Here is a 26,420-nt window from a genome sequence, read left to right on the forward strand (position 1 = left end):
GCGTCGGGTCTCGCCTGCCTTCTACTTCTGTCTCCGTCCCCCTCCCCCACTCTTTCTGCTCTTTTCTATTAGAAAAAAATAATAAAATTTCTCATGGATCATATAAAGTTTCTCAGCCGATGTGCAAGTTACAGAAGGCTCCCCATCCTGGCCCCCCTCCCCCCAGAAGACGGTGCGCTGGTGTGTATTTCTTTGTTACCTGCGGTCCGGGCTGGGGGCTCCTGTTGGCTCTCGGGCTGGAGTCCGGCCCGGAGACCAGGCTCCGGCGGCCGCCTTCGGCCGCGGCTCCTCACTTCCGCGCGGTTCCGGTGAGGTCTTAGCTACCGTTCGGTGAGACACCCTCCTTGTAGGTACCAAAGGTTCAGATCGCGCACACGCCCCCCCCCCAACGCCGACCCCTGCACACACACACACTCACACTCAACACACACTCACAGACTCACACGCTTTCTCTCTGCTCCCCCACCGCCAGCCCCCACCTTGGCTTTCCCCTCCCCCCTTCCAAAAAAAGCACACACACACACAACAGCAACAACCCCCCTAAACCAAACAAAAACCCAAAGACAAGTTCACTGGCGGAAGATGGTGGATTGACACTGACTCAGACAGAGGCAGGTTCACCAGGAAATCTGGCGGTCCCGATTTCTGACAGTTGCATTTCCTCTCCTTGAGTCCTTACCGCCCCCCCCCCGTCTTTTTTTTTTTTTTTATTAACTCTGTTCCATGTTTAATCAAGGATCATGTAGATGGCAAAAGGAGAGACAGAGAGCAGAGAGAGGAGAGAGGAAGAGAGGGTGGAGAGAGAGACAAGAGACAGAAAGGTTTTTTTTTTTTTTATTATTGTGTTCTCCAGGATTTTCAGTGGCTTGATCTCTATAAACGTGGAGTGCTTAAAGCTCATATGTAGTATTATATTTTTAGTTGGTTGGATGGATGGAAGAGTCAGGGAGAGGCTGCGGCTGCCGCTGCCTTTTCGGGTGTTGCTTAGATTAAGGCTGAGACTTGGCTGCGATTGGGACGCGACAGTGACACGGGCATCGATCGCTTCCATTGAGAGCAGTGCAAAAACACAGCCCGGGTATGTAACACTCTCGGTGCCGTCAACACTTGTTTTACTTTATATTTACTGGTGAAACTGACAGAGCAGGCTCCGACTTTCTCTCTTTCCTTTTACCTCTTTTTCTCTTTTCTAACTGGAAGAGTAAAAAACAATTATGCATAGTTGTTGGAAAGGATGATTTAAATACAACAGAAAGGAGATGTTCGCGATTATTTCACTACTTCTGTAACTGATTGTGTTTTAGAGTTTTTCTTCTCTTTAGAGGAGCATATTAAAGAAAATGAAAATTTTTCCTTTTCCTTCTTCTTCTTAAAAAAATTCTTAAGGGAATATTTGGTAGTTTTCAACATTTGTGGTTTCAATCAGCAGGAAGGCACACAAAAATAAAAGATGGCTAGCCAGCTGTTTTAACCTCTTGCACCTGGCTTCAGTGTGGGGATCATAAGGTTTGTAGTTATTTTTTAAATGGTTTTAATATTTATGGCAGTAACTGGGGAGAGAGCTTCATGGTGTGTTTATTCAATAGCTGGTTGCTTTTGGATTAAAAAAAAGTGATATTGAGGTGTTTTCATTTTTATGGCAATGAAGATACAGGCAATGAAATATGGGGGGGAATACCATAAATCTGAAAAGTGAAATGTACCTAAGGAACAAAGAAAGGTCAGGTAAACCAGCTGTGTAAGTCAAAGCCATCGCACCAACTGTGAGGTCAGACAGGGAGAGTGGACTCTGGGTCTAGGAAGTGAAAGTTGCCACTTGAAGTTAAAACCAAAGGAAAACCTATTCAGCTCTATTGTCATCTATTGCAGGTTTTTTTTTTTTTTTTTTTTTTTTTTGCAGATGAGCTCAAATCTGTTCATGAATTTTGAGCTAGTTGAATTATTTGAAAAGATGCTGCACCAGCAAGGAAAACAGAGGAGGCTGAGAAAAATCGCTGTTTAATATTGCAGAATTTACTGCTTCCATTCTGACCATGAACCTAAATTTACACAATGAAATTTGATTATCTTTAATAACAATATTAGATCCTGCCCTGGATGGATGAGAATTGAGGTGCTTTTGTTGATTGCAAGGGTTTAATGTTGCATTTCAGCATCTGATGTGGTTTGGCCTCCCTTCCATTAACTGGAAAACCCCTGAGGTTTTACAATTATTTCTTAAAGATAATACATTTAAGATTGCATTGGTAGGCTGAAGAAAAGTCATAAAGGCAAGAAGGGAGGCCCTTAATAACTCTTGAGATTCAGACATGTTCAGCAGTTAGATTGGCTCTGACTTCACCAAGGGTCGACAATGTGTCATTTCCACGAAGCCAAATTGCCCTCTGCCTATATGATATTAATGTGCAAATCAATATTTCAGGGATTAAATTTCCCTTCTTCATTTTTTATGGTTTCTACCTCAATAAGTCTCAAGTCTATTAGAAGAGCCTGGATGATTTAAAATCTTTCACTGCAGAATGGCTTGTTGTAGTCTTGTTTCACAGACCATTTTAGGATTTGGGTTATAAAGACTAAGGGGACCCTAAAGAAGTTGGGAGGCAGGCTCGGTGGCAAAAAGCCCTTATTCGATTAAGAGCTGAGAGGTATTGGAAACATAATATATATGTTTCTGTTATACACACACACATACACACACACATACCAGCTGCTGCTGCTTTAAAAATATTATGTTAATCACCTATTGATTTATTTCAAAATCAATTGAAGTGCCTTTCTTATTAGTAATTTGTTCAGCATTCTTGAGGACTGTGTTAATTTTCTTAAAGACTAGGCATGTAGCTGGCTGTGAAAGTATTTGGGAGGGATTTTCATTTAGCAGTATTTTCCTAAGAAATATTTCTAGACACCATTGTTTGTAAGAGTTCTCGAGTATTGTCATCTGCATACATTGTTGTCATAGCTATCATGACACTTTGTGGCTGAATGACTGAGCTGCTATCTGTGAAAGGAGGCCTTCCATTCCTTTTACATTTATTTCTAGCACTCAGTAGGCACAATGTGTCTTTTAATCCTCTTGGAGAAATACAATCAAGAAAGAAAAGATGTGATTTGGCTGGAAATAATACAAAGCAGAAATTTGGGAGGTCAAAATAAAAGATTGTGACTTTATCACATCATCTTGGGAAGGCCTACTGTCTATCATTTGGTGGTGTTTTATGGTCTGAAACCATCTGGACCAAGTTCCGCACAGCTGCATGAATTTCATATGTGATAGAACATTTTTTCCATTCAGTGTGAAATGTTCCTTCCTAAAAAACGTACACCAGACTCGCTTAATTTAGTCTGTTAAAAGAAATGCACATGAAAAAGGACAAAAGGCTCTTTAATCTCTGCAAGCTGTTTGTTTTTCTTCAAGATTCCTGTCTGTTTAGGTTTGAAAAGTCATGTTTATTGAGGAGATGATTCTGAGGTGTGACATTAAAATAATATATGATTTTTTGGACTGGTGGCCATGCTCCTGCTTCATTTGCAGAACTACTTTTTATGCCTGTCAAAACATAGAGTTAATCTATCCTTATTTACAATTAATCTCAATAAAATTAATGTTAACTATGCTTTATTCAGTGGCTTAAAATACCTAATTATATTCAATTAACTGCTGTCATAGTAATTAACATTGCTTAATTGCCTCTGCATATATTTATATAAAGCTCATTAGGTGCTGCTAGCTCCTTCTTCCTTCTCCACTTGCTATTTTTGCTGTTGTCTAATCATTCTCGTTTCCCAAGACTCAATACTGTTGGTGAGAGCAAATTCTTCCTTAACATTTTCTTGAAATGAATGTCATTGCTTACCCATGAGAAGATAACTGGTTATGAGTCTTCAAAGACTAATCCATCCCCTCTGCTCCCTCTTCCCTTTTTCCTGGTCCCTAGCACACTCACCAAATATTTTTTGTCATTGTTGCTGGAAATATGAGAAGCCAGGTTAAGCTTTGTGCTTATAAATGAGGAGGCTTTCTGTGTCTGCCTAGGGGCTGTACCCACAGGCAGAGTTGTTGTTTTTTTTCTCCCTAAGACCATTCTAAGGGTTAAAGACTTGGCCAAGGTTCAAACTGAAAAGCACCCAGGGAAAGTGCCTGTGAATATGTACAAGTTTCATGTAATTAGTGCTTAATTATATTAACATATGCAAATTGTCAACTTAGGAGCTTGTTGGGCTGGCGAAGATCAGCTAGGCACAATTGCTGTATTGTTCTGAAACCATAATGGATTTCAAGTTGGATTGTGGAAACACATAACTAGCTATCTAATTTAACTCATACCATGGTGAAATTTCATTAGTCTCCATGGAGACTGGTTTAATTGTGCTGACTAATGTTCTGGGCTGCAGAATGTCCTAAAAAGAAAGCGTTGTTTGCCTAATCCACCTTACAATGACACTTGTTTGTACATGTTTCCCTTGTGTGAGAATTTGCATATGCAAATAAATAGTTGTGCTGCTCCATTTGTCATGGCTGTTCATTACCCATGAACAGGACATTGTTACTAAGCTGTTCCTGAGTCTCCCAAGATGGGATAGTGTCAACCAGTCCAACGACATTCTTTCATAATTTGTTTCTGATTAATAGACCAGAGTGAGTCTCACTCTCCGGGCATCTGCAAAGGGGAGGTCAGTTATGTCCCAGGAAAGAGTTTCTGCAGGAACTGAAGGACTCTGTCCTCTTAGGGTTATTCTCCTTTCTCCACCGACTGGTTAGCATCAGCATGTTTAGAATAATGTATTTTTGTTCTCAGAATGCCTCTACTAATATTCTTTAGTCTCCTAAAGCAAAAAGATAGGAAAAGACAGGAGATTCTGTTATAGGAATATTAATCCTGTTTTTGACAGAAAGGTAAACTGATATAATTGCTTTTCAGTTGGAGGAATGGGGGTTTATACAAGTGTGAAAGCATCGGAAAAGGATTAGCATTTTTTTGCATAATGAAAAGCTCTGTTGAATAGGGTCCTGAATGGCTGACTGGATAACTGAGATGAAAGGAAGATGAAAATTCAGTCTCCCCTTTCTTTACTCCTATGCTCTGCTCTCTCTAAAGTTATGTTTGTCCAGGACTTGAGAAAACAAGCAGGGGTTCGGGTTACAGCAACTTTAGAAGATGCCCTCAGTTTTCATCATCACGGGGAAGTAATATGTATGACAACAGCATAACTAGAGGATGATAAACAGAGGTTTGTGTGTTGAAGAGTTTTTAGAAACATGCTAGGCTGGTCACATATTGGTTATTGGGTGCCAGGAATCTCCAGCACTCTGTTGGCAAAAACAGTTATTTTAGAAAAGGCCAGTAGTTTGGTGTGGATACTTAATTCAGTTAATGATGGAATATATGGTAGTTTGCCCCCTCCATTGGCTACCCACCAGCTGTCTCTGCTGGCAGAGCACCTCACTTGGGAAAGACTTGTGTATTCTGACTTTGGGCAATGGTTAATGTTGTAAGTTGCCTATCAGCTTTTGTGGCTGGGAGTGGATAGCACAAGATGATACAGTTATTTTCTTAGGATTTCATTCATCTCTAGTGTTGCCTCGTGGGTGTATTGTGTATTTCATTTAGAGAGAAGTCTTTTAAAAAGTGGCCAAGTACTGTATGTTCACTCTTGGAAACATCTGCAGGAGAGGTTTCTCTTGTCACTCCTTAGGTCTGTAACTAGTTATCAGTTGACAACATGATCAGGGCTCTAAATGAGCTTTCTTTAGCCATAATTAGGACAGTTAAAATACCTTAAGTGTTAAGACACTTTGGAAGGTGGGAATTGGTTCTTTTGTACATATGTAAATCAAATGCAGTGTGGGTAATTATTTATGTGTATACATTTTAAACAAGCTCTTTCCGGTCTGGGGTCACCACAAATGAGCCATGGAAGCTCTGCCCCAGAGCTGGAGTAAAAGATTCTACCAGATATTACCCTTCCTTGTTTTGTTGTTAGGTTGTAGAACCCCGGTTCTCCTCATCACCTTAACGGTTCAGGGCTGCGGCGCTATTAAGATGGTTACATAGAAACTTGGGAAATCAGAAGTGTTTTCACGTAAATTAAAGTATAAGGGTTGCCTCTTGAGTACAGAATATTGTAAAGGAAAAGTGTTTGATCTTTGTTATATAAAGTCCCCAAAATTCTTTACTAGAGTCCTTTTAAAAATTTGTCAAGAAATTCTGGATTGTTTCAGAAAGTTTTATGGCTAAGTTTTATGATATGCTTGCAAAAAGTCTTAAAAGAACAAAAAAAATTCCACATGGAGGTTATTTTTTTTTACATGTACAAGGGCTTATTAAGGTATTTCCATAAGAAAAATGTGTTAATTTAAAAAATAAATTCATTTATATTTTAAGACATTGTTAACCAAGCAGCATGTGTTGTGTCTGGCAGCTTTCCAGCCACCATGGAAGTGGATCACACATGGGTTAATGGTAGCTTATGTGATGTCTGCATTCTTAGGAAATGGGCAAAAGCCCAGGGTATTCCGATATCGAGATTTGAGGAATCAGACAGAAAGTAGAATATATGTTTATATGTGAGCAGATGGACACATGTGAGAACTAAGGGCACAATGGCTCTTGGCACTTGTTTTGGTTATCCCTGATAATATAACCAAGATCTTCATGGGCTCACAGCCTTTGATGGCTAAGGACAAAATGGTCTTTTAATGAGGGCTCAATGGCATTATTTTCTTGCATAAAGATTGTGCTCCTGTGATCTTGCTGGATTTGATGTTCTGTTAACTCCCTAGTGTCAGAGGTTCACAAGTTGCCTTGAAAGGTTGACATAGTTTCACGTTTGACATCCAGTCCTGTGTCCAGGAACGGCTGCTCACCACTCTCCTTCTCCTTTAAAGGTTTGTGAGTGATTTTTTTTTTTCTATCTTGCCATTGTGAGGTACTTAGGAATGTGTGCACACAATTTCAAAATGGCTTTGACACTAACGTATTTGGCAAGCAGCTTATCTCTGATATAATTAGCCACTTTAACATTCTAGAGATTAAAAATACATACATAAAATTTAAGAATTTGGGCAGCTTGACTTTGTTAATATGTCATAATGCCTTGACAGCCCCAGACAAGTCTTGGGGAGGTGTTTTAGTCATCCAGGTCAGGGGTCACACACTAGCATCATATATTTAGATGATTGATCATTTCTGATGTTTGCTTGTCCTGGGGATAGGACAGTAGGCAGCTGATAATTGCTGAATGGTACCCATTATAGCATGTACCTCTAAGGACAAACTCTGTAGGTCCCACTGTGTCCTAGCTATAAAACCAGAAAGTGTCTTACAAGTAATTACTCAGATCTAAATCACTTTATGTCAGGGATAACTGACTTTGGGGTTAAAATATGCATTTTATATCTGTCCATAAAATTCTGTTCCTTCACTGCTAAGAAGAAAGGAAATCCATAGCTTTAACCATGTTAAAATACAAAAACCTATGAGCTGGTGGGTGCCACCTGCTAACACAAAACAAAATGAAAAAACTTTGTGAGAGGGAAGTCGGTGGAGAATCTTAAAATTTGCCTGCTTAGAAGAGTAAACTGAAGAAGCCATTCATTTCCCAGTCTTTCCACTAAACCTGAAAGGCTATTCATATGCAGTCTCTAAAATATGATTGTTTGTCTTTCCCTCCATATATTTAGGAATAATGCAATGAATACATAAAACTTTTTGAGCCACTAATTAATTAGGAATGAGTCATCTCTTTTGTATTAGTAGATGCAAAGTAGGAGTGTGTGTACAGACACACACACATGCACACACATACTTCTACCCTCTTTTTATGTTAGTGCCACTTCCCTCTTTAGATGCATTCATAGGGGTAACCTGACAAATCTTCCTTCTGTAGACTGAATTTCTTTTATTTTCTAAGGACTGGACAACATGGTCACAACAGAAGAGCAGGTAGGGTTATAAAGTAACTGAAAACTTGCAAAAATGATAAAGCTGGAAACTGCCTTAGAACTTCAGTTTAACCAGCTCATTTGAAGTCATGGCTATAGAATATAAGAGGTGGTTGTTGAGTTACCCAGCAAGGTAGGACAGTGTCTGCACAAGAACCCAGACATCCCAACTCTTGGAACAATGGTCATGCAACTACATTGGCTGCTCGGCAAAGAGTTTGTTACATGACTAAATGCGAGGGTGATGGAAATAGTGAGGAGAGACAAAGGAAAATGTCAGAGATGAACCCCACAGGGGAACTCTCCCCTCTGAGAGAATGAGGTCTCTTATTACTAAAAGGAGATAAGCAGAATCTGGATGGCCACTTAACACTGCCTGTAAACATATTTTTGCTTACATAGGAGGTTAGACGAGGTGCTTTGAATGGTCAAGAAGAGACTATGATTCATAAAAGCACTGATGATCTCAGTGCCTTAAAATGCATTCTTAATAATGACGACCACAGTGTTAAGAAGAATAAGTTTCTATTCCATATAATGACAGTGAGTGAAAACAATGAGGGCTGTGATGTTTTAGAGGCAACATGCTGTGCAGAAATAATAGCCCTTACTTTTAAAACCAGACATTCTTTGATGCTCTTTACTTTGGATTTTTTTTTCCCTTGTTAAATTAGTTTATTTTAACTTGAGTTTTAGTTGTTTGACTATCTCCTCCATTTTTGGACAACTCAATACACCCAATAGCAATTGTGTTAGATCTATGAGACACCTGGTTCACTTCTTATTAGGGATGGTGACCCTCTCCAACTTGTTTAATCTTTCTGAGCCTCAGTTTTCTCTTTTCCTCAAAGTTATTGTAGATGTTACAGAAAACTAAAGTGTTGTGAACATTCAAGTAAGTGGATGTGACAGGGCTGGAGACTCTGTGTTCCCTTTCTCTTCATTTTCAATGGCTGTTTTTTATGTAATGCTCAAGCAAAGTACATTTGATTAAAGCAAATCTTCATGAACCTTTTGAGTAGGGATATCCCTTTCCCCACAAGGGAAGGAGCTAGGAATTGGGCAGTGGGTATACCGAAGAATGGGGCAATGTCTAGTATCCTTCTTCTCATATTTTCGCATTAACAGATACCTCGATGGCTCTAGGCAGACAGTCCTCTATCTCGTTATCTGCAACTACACCATCACACTTTGCTTTGGTTCTGAGGGGCTTCTAGATAGATGTTTAATGCATTTCTTGGTCTTTTATCTAAGAAGCATATTAGAACAGAAACTGTTTTTAAATAATTCAGACCTTAGTCTTATCCACTTGAACTCAAGATTCCAGGCTGTCCATTATATACAATAATAGAAGAGACACAAAGCTTATTTTAGTCTTGAAGTTGACCCAGCCTGCTTGAGAGCCATTGAGTTAGAGGATTTCCCCCAACTGGATTAGATGACACAGAATACCTTTCTATATACTTGATATTATGATATTTTGATATGCCATGAAAGGAGTATAGCTACTGATACATAGTACCCTGTACATCAAAATTTATACCAACCTAGAGAAGAGATCCAGTTATTAATAATCCAGCAATATTATAGAACCCTTCAATTTTCTTGGGGGATTTTATAACCAAGTTATGCACCTCTTCCTGGCTTATCTCATGGAGAAAATCATAGTCCTTTATCTTCTTACAGTAATGCATTATTCAGTGGAAGAATACTCAGATTCAAAGATTATGAGATTCATTATAAGATTAATAAATTTATAAATACATTTTTTGGACATCTAAACAAAAAAATCAATTTCTATTATACTTCTTTTAAATTCATAATAATTTCCTATTGTGATATATATATGAGATATACATTTAAATTATTATTTATATTTTTATAGGAAATATAAGTGTATTTGAAATGTATTTTCTGAGCTTTGAGTTTGATTTTTGCTTTACATTTCTATATTTTGGTTCACGATCTTTGTTACAGTTTTTATTAAAAATAAAAATATGTGCTTGCCTATGTTCTGGTCATTTATAAGTAGTCCCGGACTTGACGGTTCATTGGAAGCATGTTTATTTAAGATAAAGTGTTCAATGAATACTGATAGAGTAAGGCTGTATTATATCAGAAGAAACCAATTAACATTTCAGCATTTTTTTATGATATGCTTATTTAACTCTTTCCTCAAAAAGTTTCATCCTCCATGAGGGCAGCACTCACATCTGTTTAATCACTGTATTTATAGTGATGGACATTATTGGCTAGTCCTTGATAAATACCCTCAATAAATATCTATTGAATGAATTAAAAAAAATAAATGATAGTTAATTAAAAACATAAATAGGAAACTTCAGTTTACTATAGTACTGGAATCTGCCTCTCCTCTTGCAATCTAGGTACTGATAAGAAATATACAACCTTAAAAACATCTGGGTCTGTCTTGGAAAATTCCATAGAAAAAAACTATCTTCCAGCACAATCTAAATGGGATTTTATAGTAGTACCATAGATTGTTGCAGTCAGAAGGGATATAAAACAATTCCCTTGTTTAACCCATAAGGAAACTGAAGCTCAGAGAAATTCCTGGGAAATATCACATAACTACAGAGTGCAGCTGATGAGAGAGAGAGAGAGAGAGAGAGAGAGAGAGAGAGAGAATGTGTGTGTGTATTCCAATCATTCAACATTTTTCACCTTAGTTGGCTTAGCCCCTTACATACCCAAAGAGTCTATATTAGTAATAAGAGAATAATTTCTGTGATGTAGAAGATTTTTTTTTTATTTGTGGAATTTTTCCCAGCAAAGCAAGATTTCAGCTGGTACAATGATGACCCTAGGACAGGCTGGATACTCTGGGATTGTAAAACCAAACTGCTAGAGACAGGATAAGAATTGCCTGAAAAGTGAAAAGGGAGAAGGGGGGTGCGCGGGTAGTTGTTGGACTGAAGCGGGGTGCCAATGAGGAATCATTGCGGTTTGTGCGATGTTGCTGGTCATAGAAGCCTGTTTAAGTGCTCACTGTCAACAAGGAAATCGTGGGCCGCACTTAAAGTGGCTCACCTCTGATTTATTCATAAACCTCACACGAGCACTTGGCTTTGTTCTTACTCTAGTAAAGGGGGACGGATGCCAATAAGAGCAGGAATAAAGAGCTCCTTGCATGGTCCAACAGTGAATAGCACTTTACTCAAAGCCTGACCTCTTCTCCCGAGGTCTGTTATGCTACAGTGGACTCCGATGGGCTGTGTGTCCTCGGATGAATTGACAGAAGAGGTTATAACAAGTGTCTCCTCTGTCAACTCTGTAGTATACATAATAAGATCTGTGGAGCTGGAACTTGGGTTCTCACTTCACCTGAAGGTGGGGTTTATGCCAGATGGAAAGCCTCCCCTCTCCCGTCCTTTGAAGCTTGAAGAGTTTCACGTTTAACACCAGTTGGAAAAGTGTTACTACTTTCTAATGGAGGAAAACAGTGATCTTGGAGTCAAATGGGTATTGACAATCCCTCCCTCTACTAAAATGGATTTAGAGAGATTTAATAATATAGGAAATTAAGGGCTTGAGAATAAAATCTGCACCACCCTGAGGTAGAAACAAAGAAATGGGCCAGTGATGGTTTAGCCATATTTATTCGAGGTGATTTATTTGTGCTACCTCACAAATTCTGCACTGCTCTGACTGCCTGCTCATGGTGAGAGGAAGGACCTTTAAGAGACAGTCGGCTGGCTGGCTTTCAGTGGGGCAGAGGTTGAGTAGAGTTACTTAAATCCCAAGAGCAACATTCAGTGAATGAGAGGCTTTTTTTTTTCCCCTTTCCCTGATCCTATCCACTCTGGCTTCCCTTTTCTCCTTTTGATGAAATTGGTCTCTTATGACTTAAAGTGCATATATTTACACAAAAATTTCTTCAAATTTTTACAACACATTAACACAGAAGAGCCATATTAGCAGAGGGTGATGAGAGTTGATGATATATCTTTAGATAAAGCCATCCTCCTGTGCAGTCACATCAGAGTCATCAGCTCATTTGTCATGGCTGAAGTGAAAATGTCAGGACCAATGAGGGTAGGAGTGCTGAAGGGGGTGAAAGGGCTTCTGGAGGGAGACATTTTTGTCCTGGGAGTTGGCCATGGCTTAGGTTTAGCTCCAGGGAGACACTAGGATTAGCCACTGTTGTATACAAATCCTAAGCATAACAGAGTTAGTTGGGCAAGTGGAGAGGTGTAAGTCATGAGGATGGGTGCATTTCTGGAGACCTGCTCTAGGCTGCAGGCCAGAAACTTTGGAAAAGAGCCTTGGCCGCATAGCTCAGTTGGTCAAAGCAGTGGTCCCAACCCCCAAGCCGTGGACCGGTACCAGTTCGTGGGCCATTTGGTACCGGTCCTCAGAGAAAGAATAAATAACTTACATTACTTCTATTTTATTTATATTTAAGTGTGAACGATGTTTTATTTTTAAAAAAATGACCAGATTCCCTCTGTTACATCCGTCTAAGACTCACTCTTGACGCTTGTCTCAGTCTCGTGATACATTTATCCGTCCCACCTTAAAGGCCGGTCCGTGAAAATATTTTCTGACATTAAACCAGTCCATGGCCCCAAAAAAGGCTGGGGACCACTGGGTTAGAGCATCATTCTGATACATAAAGGCTGTGGGTTCGATCTCTGGTTAGTGCACGCACATACAGGAACAGATTCATGTTTCTGCCTGCCTCTTTCTCTTTATCTCTCTAAAATTAATAAATAAGTGAAAAATTTTTAAAAAGCTATGGAAAATAAAGAGGTGACTTAATTGAACTAAAATTGTTTTAAGGGTTGCGTTTTATGCAGGTCCATTGATTACAGCAAGGTTGAAGTCATGGATTTGCATGGCATCAGGAAATACCTAACTAGTGTATGGAATATGGTTTTAGTTTTTAATTCCACTGCACTAAAAGAATTTCCATCCCAACATCTAAAAACTTTTCAGGGAGATAACATTAGAGAACACAAAAATAACATTTAGGCAAAAGTACTTTTGACAGTACCTTGGAGTGAAAGCAAATACTTGATTTAAATTACAATAATTATGATGCAATAATACTTGTTGCATTGTTGAATTTGCACAAAACTAAGAGACTCAGCTTGGTTTCCACAGACTTCATTCTGAAACTGTAATTGAAAAGTAACTTATTTTCCTTAGCTACAGAAGTCCTTATCTTTGATAGACCCATACAAGCAGATTTATTTCATTCTGGACCCAGTGAATTGTTCTCGCTAGGATAATGTACCCATACAACCTTCTCTTGTTTAATTCTATTGATTTACAGTGTTAAAGTGAAATAATCTGATACCTGTTTCCTGCCCTTTGAGTATTTGTCGTCCAAGAGGCTGATTAGTTTTTCTCCCCCAGGTCTTTAGCTGTTTTAAATGTATAATTATCATTGCATGTCATTTGATAGCTGCACTAATTGCTGGCAACTATTGTCTGTTTGCACTTAATGCTGAAACCTGATCAACATCCTGCTTTAGTTGATGTTGGTGGTAAACTTTAATTAACTCTTATTGCATTGAAGAAGAGTTCAGGGTTGGTGCTAACTAATCATTTACCTTCATTATGTCCTGACAGCTCCACTTGTTCTTGGTCCTAATAGATACACCAGTCAGTAAATAAACCTGTAAACCTTACGCCTGTTGGTTGCTCCACACTGATACTTTGCTACTTAAAGTATAAGATAATTGGGCCCAGATAATTAGTTAGTTAGTTTAGTATCCCTAGTTCTGCAGACACAAATCTTAATTGTCTCTTTCATGCTGGACAATTTTATTTTAATAGAAACTGTAGATTCAAGATAACATTATTCCTTTAACATGGGTCCTATGAAAATGCGTCTTTTGAATCAATACGATTAAGCTTGTCTCCTGTTGGAATTCTTGTCATTATTTTTCCTGAAATACTTTTCCTGTAATGATATTGAAGTTAAGGTAATCAGGTTACCAGCAGATCATGTAAAATTCAACTCAAAATTGCTGGCTGCTTGATTTTAATTTGTCTGACGTCAAGTTTGTTTGAAAAGGGATAATATGTGGATAAACCAAGGAGCTTATAATTATGGTTGACATTTGTTTGTTTATAATGAAATCTAATTAAAGTTCATACATTTAAAACACAAAAGTTAATTACTGAATTGCTCACTTCACTTATGGACAGCAGTCAAATTAACTTTCAGGCCCAAAGCACACACATACACACACACACACGTGCATACACAACCCAAACAAAATTCTCTCCATAATAGAAATAAAATAACCAACTAATCTGAGTGATCAAACATACGTTTTCCAATATTTCATCCAAAAGAAAACTTGGCATTTCCCTATGTGCTCTGTAGTGTTAGTACTACTGGTGGTTTTTAAAATAGTTCCATGGGATATAAAGGAGAGGCTTCTATTTGGTAGCCACTAAGAATATTGTATAGTAAAAGGCTCTTGGTAGGGATTTAAACATTATACATATAACTTTCTTCATTACAACTATTTACAAATCATGTAAAATCATTGCAGTAATTGCTTAGGGAATAGGAATGTTTGCTGGAATACCTGACCTGTGATTAGTTTTATGAAAATAATTATGGTAGGTTTAGCCTGCAAGGAATGACACTTTTTAAAATAATAAGAACTTACTGACACTTATTGTTATGGTGGTTATGAGATTATATTGATGGGAATCATGAAATACAAAGAATTATACAATTGTTTTCTCTTTTAAATATTCAGTTATTAGTAGATCAATAATGAATTTTATATATGAATAGACAAAGAAGGTAAAAATACAGGCGTATGTTAAAATGTATTTTCTTTCCATTGTATCTGAGAGAAATATGTTTGTGAAATGTTTTTCAGTAGTCTGGTAAATCTCTTTTTGAAAACCCAATGTTCCATAGTTACATATACCTTAATAAAACCAATTAAGATGAACTTCTTAAAACATTCCTATGTGATAACTTAAAAGAATTATCAACTAAACACTCTTATATTGTGTGTACGCCACACAGATCAGTCAATTGCATTTTAAAGACTAGAAATATGAACATACAAAAACATGGCAACTATGATTTATACATTTCTAGAAATGATTGATGCAGTCCATGTTTTTCCGAGGAAAACTAAAGGGTTCCATGTTTAAAGCTTTATACTTAGAAATATTATTTACTTGAACTTTCACATACAGTAGAGGTTGAAGGAGAGTGGTCTGAGCAGGCAGAATGATTCTATCCACGATGGAGGGGTTTGGTAAAATTTAGTGTAGTTTGTACATCCTTTTAGTATTTCCAGAGAGTTGATTTATGTGTATTTTAATACAACACCTGATTGATTTGTAAATTAATATTTAATTAGGGAAGAAAATTAAAAAGATCATACAGTCTTTTACTCTAACCTTACTTTGCATAGATGAGACAAGGGAAGATGATTGATACTGAGGTAGGGCTGGGTAACCGACATGCTGTGGTACATTCTCCTTCAATAAAGAAAGGGAAAAAAAAAAGCCAGTATATTCTCACAGTATTGGCAAACAACAGCTTTCTAGTAATGCTTTAGCTGATTAGGACATCCTTACCCTTTAATGAAGCAATCACCACAAAGCCTCAATGTCAGCTGGAATACTAGCAAAACAGTATCAAAGAAAGAATCCCAGGCACTGAACATAATTACAGCTCATGTCCTTGTCTCACACCAACACAAACTATTCATTTTTCAATTAGAATAAGTAAGAGAATTAGAAATCAACTCGATTGGTTAAAAGTACCAAAGTTTGTTTACAGAGGAAATAGTATTGGGTTTATCTTGCTCAGTGATAATGACTTTTTCCTGAAGCCAACAAATACCATAAGCCATATAATAGTGGACTTTGGTTAAGGAGAGTTGATTCATTTCTCTCAAAAGAAAGTAGCTCGAGTTTGATTAAAGTTGTGAAGATAACTGAGGAAAATTCCTATTCCCCACAACTAATCAAATTAAGAACTATTGGACTCATTGGTAAAGTGTTCCTTGCCTCTTGCCCTCCTGAGTTCTTTAACACATATGTTTAGGGATGTGTCCTTGTCCTATCAAGTCCATGGAGGTTTAGAGATAAGCGAGAGAAGGAGGGGAATTGAGGGTGGACAAAGAAAAATAGAGAATGAGAGAGGCAGAAGAGAAGACCACTTAGCGTCCACCACAAAGGTCCTGTTTGTGGAAAAGCAAGCCAGTCTACATTCAACAGCTAATTTAGATCTTAATGAGAAAAATGAGGGGAAAAATAACGGAGCTGTCTTGAACACTCATGTTTGTCTTGGGAAACTTCCCCTTTTTAAACATTTGCTTGTTTTAAACGCTTTATATATTTGGTTACATCCTTCTCTTCAAACTTAATTACCTTCTCCCCTTTGTCGTGACGTGGGTGGAAAGTTTCTGCCGTGTCAGGAGAGGTCGTCACACATTCTTCTGCAGCTCTCTTCATTAATTGCTCCTTGCAGGAGCATTTTCCCTCGTGCTGGGAAGGTAGGAGGGTGTAACAGAAGAGCCCTGGAGCATCAGCAGGAAGCTCTAAGCTAGTTAATGCAGCGTAATTGTCTGGACATAGACTGGTCTTTGTTTGTGTGGTTCATTCCGAATCAGCTGTAATTAACTCCAGAGTGTTTCCAGATTGCCAGCAAAGAAAAATTACAGCTTTTCTGTTTTAAATTGTAAAGCTCACAAACATTAACTATGCAGAGTGCATTTACTTTGATATATTTCTATCCAGCTAGAAGGGGGGGGGGAAACTTATTTGACTCCTCCACCTCCTTCTCAAAATGTGCTTTTGTGAAGTTATTTGATTTAGTGACGATTGGGCCATAATGACTCCTTAATAGTCGGGCTTGAATTATTATTATTATTATTTTTTACTTCGTATTTTCAACTCTTAGATTTGTCTTTTCTTCCTGCGAAGGTTTGTGAATGGTACAGTAGAAAAGAAGGTACACAGTCGTTGATGAAATACTGAACACACACTACAATAAACAAATTGCAGAGCTGACTAAAGGAAACCACCAGCACCAACTTTAAAGTCTGAGATCAAAGCTGGATTCTGAGGTAACTTAACCTGCGTTTTGATGTATCGAAAGTGAGGTGGTGAGAAAAGGGCCCTCTTCCCTTGGTCAGCTCACCACACCCATTTAAAAGCTTCTGTACAGTAGTTTATAATTATGAATTCCAATGCGGGTAGAAATTAGGTAGCAGTGTGAGCTAATACAGCCTTGTACACAAAAGATCTGTCAGCAACTGATAAAAAAAAAAAAAAAGAAAAAAAAGAAAAAAAATCCAGCCAAAAATCTTTTTTTTTTTCTTTCTTCTGAATATAACAATAAGGAATTTAAGCCTCAATGTGGCTTTAGCAACCAAAGAAAAGAAGCTCTTGGTGTCTGCATAATACCACTTTGATGGATTTTTTTTCATCAGTTCTCTGTACGTGGCAACAAATAAACAAGTATAATTATACTTGTGAAGGTCTATTCATTGCTTTGTCAGGATTAGATATATGTGCCGTTTTCACACTGCACCTCTCTTTTGTCTTTGCCTAACTCACTATGACATATTGATAGAGGATTTGGAATGGGGAAAAGGCCACAGCAGAGACAGTGATGACCTTTGGGAGACTTGATATAATTCAAGGATTTTTATTTCTTCTTTTTCTTTTTCTTTTTTTTCCCAGGACTTGTAACTTATTACCATATTCTCTTCTAAGTGGACAAGTTTTAACTCATTTAAAATGGAGTAAATAAAGACTCTGGCACCTTAGGAAATGGCTAAAGAGCAGATGAGAAAAAAAAAAAAAAACAATAGGCGGGGGGGCGCCCTTGTCTTTTTTCCCAGCACTGGGCAGAGTGGCTAACCTAGCTAGCATTCCTTTCCCATTCTTCTGTCCCCTTGATCAGATCACATTCTTTTTAATCATTTCACAAACACTGTCTCCCTGGACCAGAGACGAGGGCTGGGACAATCTCAAATAAAAAACAACAACAACAACAACAACAACAAAAAACCTGAGGTAAAACTGACCTCCCTGACTTGGGGTTCTAATGGAAACTCTGCTTTCTGAATGCAAAGGAATTCTTCTATTGTTCAGAAAGCACCTCTTTCATTAGCCGGGCTCCTTGTAGGTGGGTTTAGTCATTTGGCAGAGCAGAGTTTCGGCAGAGCACCAAAGCAAGGCAGAATGAGCATTAAAGTTCTTTTCTGCATATTGTCCATTAGTTCCAAAAAAAAAAAAAAAAGGATTTACATGATCCAAGTAAGTCACTGATCTTGTGAATTACTGAGAACACACACACACACACACACACACACACACACAAAATGTGTACACATATTCTAAGCCGACCAGCAGGTATGTATTGTTCTGATATTAACATTAAAATTATGTTAGTTCTTTTGGGGGGGGAGCATTTCTTGAGGGTTTTGATGATTAAAAAAAACAATATTTGGCAATAGAGAATAGCTATTGGTGAAGACAAAACAGAAACCAGCTTAAATGGTAGGGTAACTTTTATAGTGAGTTTACTTGTTGCATAGTTATTTTTGAGTAAATTCTGTGGTTTAAGTTAAATGGTTGTCTTTATTGTCTTTTTACTGGGACTTATACAGGTTTAGTGTATAGTTCCTAAAGGGGCCACGCAGATGAAAGAAAGATCTCTGACACTGATGACAGTAGGACCACTTAGCATCATATTCAATATGTACAGTGTACATCCAGTGTCATGGCCTGTATTTATCTACGTAACTTTTTAACTCCACAGACTAAAGTGATTCCATCAAAATATACGGTAAACATTGCCATGGCCATAGTTAATAACTCTGAATTAAAAAATCAGGTAATATGCTACTAACTATCAATTCAGATAGGTTTGTCATTGTTGCTTTCGGAATGAAATGTAAATTTGATTAAATAGAAGATATAGTTGACTTAGCTTCTGATTAATGTGTACCTTATTGAGAAGAAACTGATAGCCAATTTTGTGTTAAATTATGTGGGAATATTGTAACAAAATATATGCTATCATTTTGCTTTGGCCTGTGATGAATTCTTTTATGTACTTCTCAGTTTTTTTTTTCTCCCACACGGCAACAATGTTGTCACACTTTTGGAAGTTACTTCTGGTGAAATAAACAGATTATTTCTACTTCATCCAGAGAAATATTGAGAATATACACATCAGAGTCCATTTGGCTTTTGGCCAAAATTATTAAGTGCATCTTACAAACATCTATTTGAGGTGTGTTCAGCATGTGTGTGATAATTCTAGCAAGTATTTTTTGGTGGGCTGAGAACCATTGTAAGGGTATAAGCAAAATAGAATTTAAATAATAAGGAAAGCCCAGAAACTCCTTTCCAAAGCTGTAAAGTATTTGGAAACTTTTTTCACTTTTGTAATTAAGGTGACTCTTCTTCCACATATCAGCCTAAGTTATTTCATCATAGGAAAGAAAAAAAAAACCCCTAGGTTCAAGGACTTTACGTTTTAATCCAGGGTCATTAATTTGGTATTATCGACCACCTTGCTCCCAGTCCAGATCTCGAGTCTCTTCCTGCCTCCCTCATTCCCTTCCATCTGACAGGGTATTTTTGGCTGCCTTCAGTATGTATACATTGTGTGTGCCGATTTGGTGAGTGCAAAGGTAAACATGAATATTTGTGAACTAATTAGAAAATTATTCGGTTTTCATGCTTAAGGTTATCAGATTATTTCAAAGGGTTTTAAAAGCTGCATGCATGCCATGAGGACAATTAACCTGGAGCTCATCAATGATTAAACTTATACACTAAGCTTTGTGATGTTTGATTTTTGAGCAATTAGAGTGTCATTTTAACCATGGCAGATACCAAAACGAATCTTGATTTCATTTTCAATCTCTGCAGATCTTTTCATGTACTCTACACTGATCACTTCCTCTGTGAGTTAGCTGACAAGATTAAATTTGATTACAGTCAAGAGAGTATTAAGAAGTTATTCTTCCTACTTAATATGCCAGTGACCTTCAATGAAGTCTTTCTGCCATAAGAGCTTTACAAAAGGAATTTTGAAAATGCTTAGTAATATTGGTGAGCCCAGAGTTTTGCTTTTCCTTAGCTCTCTGTCACTGAGGAATCAATGCCATAAATGGAGGGACATCCAGGGTGAGATGCTGCATGTTTATCCTGCCCAATATAATTTGGCAATGTCAAGCTTTCTCATAACAAAAATTATCAGTGTCCTGGAAAGTGTTGATACTTTTACATTAAAGAACCGGTGGCCTGGAAGTTATGAGTCCCTCAAGTTGTAAGATTGGAGGGAAGGTTACTTACCTGTTTTATGAAACTGAGATGGTGACTATGTCACAGGCTGAAAATAAACATGAAAGTTTCGGCCCACTTGACTGTTGGGTACAGTGCCATCATTCTGCAAACTGGGAGATCTGCAGGGACTCAGAGAAGCTTAAGCTGTAATCAAGCTGCTATTACAGTAGCTGAGGTTTGTAGACACACACACAAGTGGGCGTGTGCACACAAACACACACACACACACACACACAGAGGGGAATGTATTTTTCCCAAACATACTCTCAACTTTCCCGTGGTACCTGCCCCTGCTGCCAGAACCTAAGATGGCTTTCCAGAGAGTGCACTTTGTTCTCAACAAAGGGAGTTTATGGTCTGAGATGCCTGGCTGCAAAACAAAAACAAAAAACAAAACAAAAACAAAAAAAAATACTTAAAAATATATAAATTAAACAAAAATGATAGAAGGATTTTCATCAGTAGTGCTTGTGTATGATTTGTTAAGCCAGGAGAGATGCTGATTTAGCCAGAGGTTGAGAGATGGGCAACTCACCAGGATTGATAACATCAAAATGGTATTTGAAATGGTGTTCATTACATATTTCAGTGGGGGAAAAAAAAATGGAGTGGATGCGATTGTCCCCCAGGATGATAAGACTGGTTGCAGTAAATATTAATTTCTGTTCTGCTGCCCATTGAGGTGACTGAAGTGTGGGGAAGAATTGTGATTGGTGCTTAATCAGGGCCAGCCAGATACCTGCTGAGAGCTCTCGCACAGGGAAGATTTGTAGTAAGCTGATTTACTGGCAAAATGAAAACCAGAGGCGAGTGCGGCCGGTGCCGCCGATGACTGTGATATTTCTCATTTTAAGGTGCCTTTATGGTGGGTCTCCCTTCCCCACTCATATCCCCTCATAGGCATGGCCTAATAAATTCAAGGGGAAATATTCAAAATTACAAGTTATTTGTATTGTTCCTGTACTCCAGGAGCCTTCATATGTGAAAGCCATTTCCATGTCTGTTGCAGTCAAGGTTTTTTTTTTTTTTTTTTTTTAAAGAGCCTTTCGGTATATTATATACATTTCCCCCCCAGAAAACGGGATTAAAATAATAAGGATTGCTGACATAATTTTTAGATTTATGATGAATGCTCACAGCAGTCTCAGAGACACCCAGGCGGTGGAGGCAGGTTCGCCATAGCCGTCTACATTATTTTGCTCCATTTACACAAAGTCTGTCTGTGATAGATAGGTGTGCTGGTTTTAAGTCCCCCCCCCCTCACCTTTTTAGATAGTCACGTTTACAGCTGCTGTAAATTAGTGATGGGCTATTAGTGAGCTGTGTCATTATTTAATAAAAATGCCTTCTCTCACCTTATTTTTTATCCAGGTCCCTGACAGGCTGGATGAAATGAGATCCCCATGTAGCAATTGCCATGGAAACCTGTGACTCCCCTCCTATCTCAAGGCAGGAAAATGGGCAGAGCACATCAAAGCCATGTGCAGCCACGCAACTTGATAATGAGGTGCCAGAGAAAGTTGCAGGGATGGAGCCTGACAGGGAAAACAGCTCCACGGATGACAACCTGAAAACCGAGGGGCGCCAAAGCGAAGTCTTGCTGGGTTTCGGCGTCGAGCATGCCGCCGCTGCCACTCAGGTCACCTCAGCCAAGGAGATCCCCTGCAACGAATGTGCCACTTCTTTCCCCAGTTTACAGAAATACATGGAACACCACTGCCCCAACGCCCGCCTGCCCGTCCTGAAGGATGACAACGAGAGCGAAGCCAGCGAGCTCGAGGACAGTGACGTGGAGAATCTCACCGGGGAGATCGTTTACCAGCCTGATGGGTCAGCCTACATCATCGAGGACTCCAAAGACAGTGGGCAGAGCGCGCAGGGCGGGGCGCACGGCAAGCTCTTCTCCGCGGCCATGTTCCTGGACTCCCTGGCCTCGGCCGGGGGGGACAAGGGCGAGCAGGCGGCCTCGGCACCTGTGTCTTTCTACCCGCAGATCATCAACACGTTTCATATCGCTTCATCCCTCGGGAAACCATTTACAGCCGACCAGGCTTTCCCAAATACCTCAGCATTAGCAGGAGTTGGTCCTGTGTTGCACAGTTTCCGTGTCTACGATCTCCGACACAAGAGAGAGAAAGACTATCTCACCAGTGATGGCTCAGCCAAAAACTCCTGTGTGTCCAAAGATGTCCCCAACAATGTGGACTTGTCCAAATTCGATGGTTGTGTTAGCGATGGGAAAAGGAAGCCCGTGTTAATGTGTTTCTTGTGCAAGCTGTCTTTCGGTTATATCAGGTCCTTTGTAACCCATGCTGTGCATGACCATCGGATGACCCTCAACGAGGAGGAGCAGAAGCTCCTCAGTAACAAGTGCGTCTCCGCCATAATACAGGGGATCGGCAAAGACAAAGAACCTCTCATCAGCTTTCTGGAACCAAAAAAGTCCACTTCTGTTTATCCCCATTTTTCTACTACAAACCTCATAGGACCCGACCCAACCTTCCGCGGTTTATGGAGCGCTTTTCATGTTGAAAACGGTGACTCCCTGCCGGCTGGCTTTGCCTTCCTGAAAGGGGGCTCGGGCCCCTCGAGCTCCGCAGAGCAGCCGCTGGGGCTCGCCCCGATGCCAAAGGCCGACGTGAACCTGGGGGCGCTGTCTAGCTTAGTCGTGAACACCCCGATTACCTCTGTCTCCCTCAGCCGCCCGTCGTCTGAATCGAGCAAGATGTCAGAGAGCAAAGACCAAGAGAACAACTGTGAAAGGCCAAAAGAAAAGGCCGCTGTGCACCCCGACGGGGCGTGCCCGGTCAAGAGCGAGCCCCCGGAGGCGGCGGGCGACGAGGACGAGGAGGACGCCTATTCCAACGAACTGGACGACGAGGAGGTACTGGGCGACCTCACTGATAGTATTGGTAACAAAGATTTCCCTCTCTTAAACCAAAGCATTTCTCCTTTATCATCCAGCGTGCTAAAATTTATCGAAAAGGGTACCTCGTCCTCCTCGGCGACCGTGTCCGAGGACACGGAAAGGAAGAAGCAGTCCGCGGCCGGCAGGGCCGGCGGCAGCGTGGCTCCGGCCTACGGCCTGGGCGGCAAGGACGTGGCCGAAGCAGGGGCCGGTAAGGACAGCGTCGTGGCTGCGCACCCCAGCGAGACGGGCCGGGGGGACGAGGACGGTGCGGCTCCTCCTCACCAGCACGGCTTCGCCCCCAGTGCCCCCGGCACCCCAGGGCCCGGGGGCGACGGCTCGCCCGGCAGCGGCATCGAGTGTCCCAAGTGTGACACGGTTTTGGGGTCTTCGAGGTCTCTGGGTGGTCATATGACTATGATGCACTCAAGGAACTCATGCAAAACCCTCAAGTGTCCCAAATGTAACTGGCACTACAAATACCAGCAGACCCTGGAGGCCCACATGAAGGAGAAGCACCCCGAGCCCGGCGGCTCCTGTGTCTATTGTAAGACTGGACAGCCGCACCCCAGGCTCGCTCGGGGGGAGAGCTATACGTGTGGCTATAAACCCTTCCGCTGCGAGGTTTGTAACTACTCGACCACTACCAAAGGCAACCTCAGTATCCATATGCAGTCTGACAAGCACCTGAACAATGTGCAGAATCTCCAAAACGGCAGTGGTGAGCAGGTGTTCGGCCACTCGGCCCCGGCCCCCGCCACCAGCCTCAGCGGCTGTGGGACACCCTCTCCGTCCAAGCCCAAGCAGAAACCCACCTGGCGCTGTGAGGTATGTGACTACGAGACCAACGTCGCCAGGAACCTCCGGATTCACATGACCAGCGAGAAGCACATGCACAACATGATGCTTCTGCAGCAGAACATGAAGCAGATCCAGCACAACCTGCACCTGGGCCTGGCGCCGGCCGAGGCGGAGCTCTATCAGTACTACCTGGCCCAGAACATAGGCCTGACCGGGATGAAGCTGGAGAGCCCCGCCGACCCGCAGCTCCTGATTAGCCCCTTCCAGCTGGACCCGGCCACCGCCGCCGCCTTGGCGCCGGGACTCGGTTAGTAGCCACTGCTTTCTTACACTCCTGTTAGCGCCTCCTCGCGTCCTTATGTGTTGTGTTGTGCCCAGATGAAGTGGTAAGTTCAGGCAAATTGGGGACAGTTGACTGTCAGGGGCTTTCTAAGCTGATAATCAACCCCCTTTGGCTTTCCTTCAAACCCGCATTAACCCCATAGAGGAGACAGTTCAGGGATCCAGGGCAGCCTGAGAGGGGTCAGCAAACTTGGTCTTCACTCAGGAGTGTGATTAACAAACACGCATGTGTGAGTTGCATGTGATCATGCACTGTGTATATATATAATATATATAATATATATATACAGCTTGCAAGGTTTATTGCTTCTGTTTTGGCAATTATTCCCTAAAATATCCACTTGAGCTTTGAAAAGGTAGACCACTCTTTCTAATAAAATGTCTATGAAGACTATTTCTGTGTCTGTGATGGAAGATAATTAAACTGCTAACAGTAATACTGTTACCTTATCCGAGGTGTTTGGCAGGAGATTACAGGCACGCCTCCAGAATTAGCCAAATCTCATCAAGCTTTGAGACAAATTGTGAAACAACAATTAGTGCTCATGTAAGTTTATCTAGGCTCTTAAATCACAAGCACGTGACTGTTTTGTTATGGTATCGATCACCTCTCTTGCCCTGGAAAATACAAATTTCAGAATGACATCATGCCCAGTAGGAGTAATTAAAGCTATCTGATGAGGGCATTTAGAAGTTGAAAGGGATGATTGTAATTGATCCCAATTCAATCCTATTACAGCTTTTTATGGTTTAAGCTCTAGAGAAAGCACATTCCTGGTCAAGACTTTATTTTGCAGATTCCTTTGTGTGTGCTGTGTTTTCTAGTGTCTATTTTTCCCTTTAATTTTTTTTTCTTTCTGTAGTAAATAATGAGCTGCCGCCTGAAATCCGGCTTGCCAGTGGTCAGCTAATGGGTGATGACCTGTCCCTCCTTACTGCAGGAGAGCTGTCACCTTATATCAGTGACCCAGCACTGAAGCTATTCCAGTGTGCTGTGTGCAACAAATTCACCTCTGACAGCCTGGAGGCCCTGAGCGTGCATGTGAGCAGCGAGCGCGCTCTCCCTGAAGAGGAGTGGAGGGCTGTAATTGGAGATATCTACCAGTGCAAGCTCTGTAACTACAACACTCAGCTCAAAGCCAACTTCCAGCTCCACTGCAAGACAGACAAGCACATGCAGAAGTACCAGCTGGTGGCCCACATTAAAGAAGGAGGCAAAAGCAATGAGTGGAGGCTGAAGTGCATCGCCATTGGCAACCCCGTCCACCTGAAGTGTAATGCCTGTGACTACTACACCAACAGTGTGGATAAGTTACGTTTGCACACCACCAATCACAGGCACGAGGCGGCCCTGAAGCTCTACAAGGTAAGAGTGACAGCCCTTTCCCTTGGCTCAGAGGTGGGGAGGGAGTTAACTGCTTCAGGGCTTGGAGCACAAATCTGCAAGTAAAGGGGAATAAAAATAGGAGGGCAAGGTGCACAGTGACTGCTGAACCTTGCTGCATGTTATGTCAAAATCTAGGGAACTGGAGAAATTATTTGCAAGATTGGCCCTCTGTCCCCTTTACAGCCACCTCAGTGGCATTGATTGCTTTACCAGATGCCCCCAAATAAAAATAACTTTTTCTGGGTATTTTCATATATAAAACCATACTTTTAGACCTCTGTTATTAACCAATTTTAAAGAAGTATACCATACCACACATGGCTAAGAGGGAATGGTTATCCAGAAAGCGGAAGACAAAAATAGTGCTACCTTGTGACTACAGCATCTTTTGTTTGATGGCAAATGAGGGTGATCCAAATTCAATGTGTGCATTTTCTTTTAAGTTCCTAGTAGTACTGAGGAAACACACTCTCCTTTAGCATTAGTTCGATGTCTTCTTAGCTCTGTTGTTATTTTGCATGACTTTTCTTAGCTAGCAATGCTAGTAATGTGTTTATCCCCCGAATGGATGTGGCAGGGATACAAATGCTCATTCAATGGCACATATACTTTCATCTTGGCTGGGAAAAATATTATGCCAATGTAATAAAAGCATGCAAGGGGCTGCACACCATTGATCATACAACTCATCTTGACTTTTTCTAAGCCCTGAT

At 40.4% G+C, this 26,420-nt stretch overlaps 1 protein-coding gene across 3 annotated transcripts in view; it reads left to right on the top strand.

The window, feature by feature from the left end:
- ZFHX4 (zinc finger homeobox 4) overlaps positions 1–26,420 on the top strand; it is a 191,035-nt gene that overhangs the window by 1,457 nt on the left and 163,158 nt on the right. Inside the window, exons 2-4 of one of the 3 annotated variants that reach the window (XM_066266349.1) lie at positions 16,886–17,028; positions 21,641–24,285; positions 25,184–25,686. In XM_066266349.1, coding sequence (XP_066122446.1) covers positions 21,687–24,285; positions 25,184–25,686 — 3,102 coding nt within the window. In that variant the 5' untranslated portion in view covers positions 16,886–17,028; positions 21,641–21,686. The remainder of the gene's footprint in view (positions 1–16,885; positions 17,029–21,640; positions 24,286–25,183; positions 25,687–26,420) is intronic. The other 2 variants (XM_066266351.1, XM_066266350.1) reach the window with 2 other exon arrangements.

The sequence above is a fragment of the Saccopteryx bilineata genome, chromosome 3 (genome assembly GCF_036850765.1).
Source record: "Saccopteryx bilineata isolate mSacBil1 chromosome 3, mSacBil1_pri_phased_curated, whole genome shotgun sequence".
Lineage (NCBI taxonomy): Eukaryota > Metazoa > Chordata > Mammalia > Chiroptera > Emballonuridae > Saccopteryx > Saccopteryx bilineata.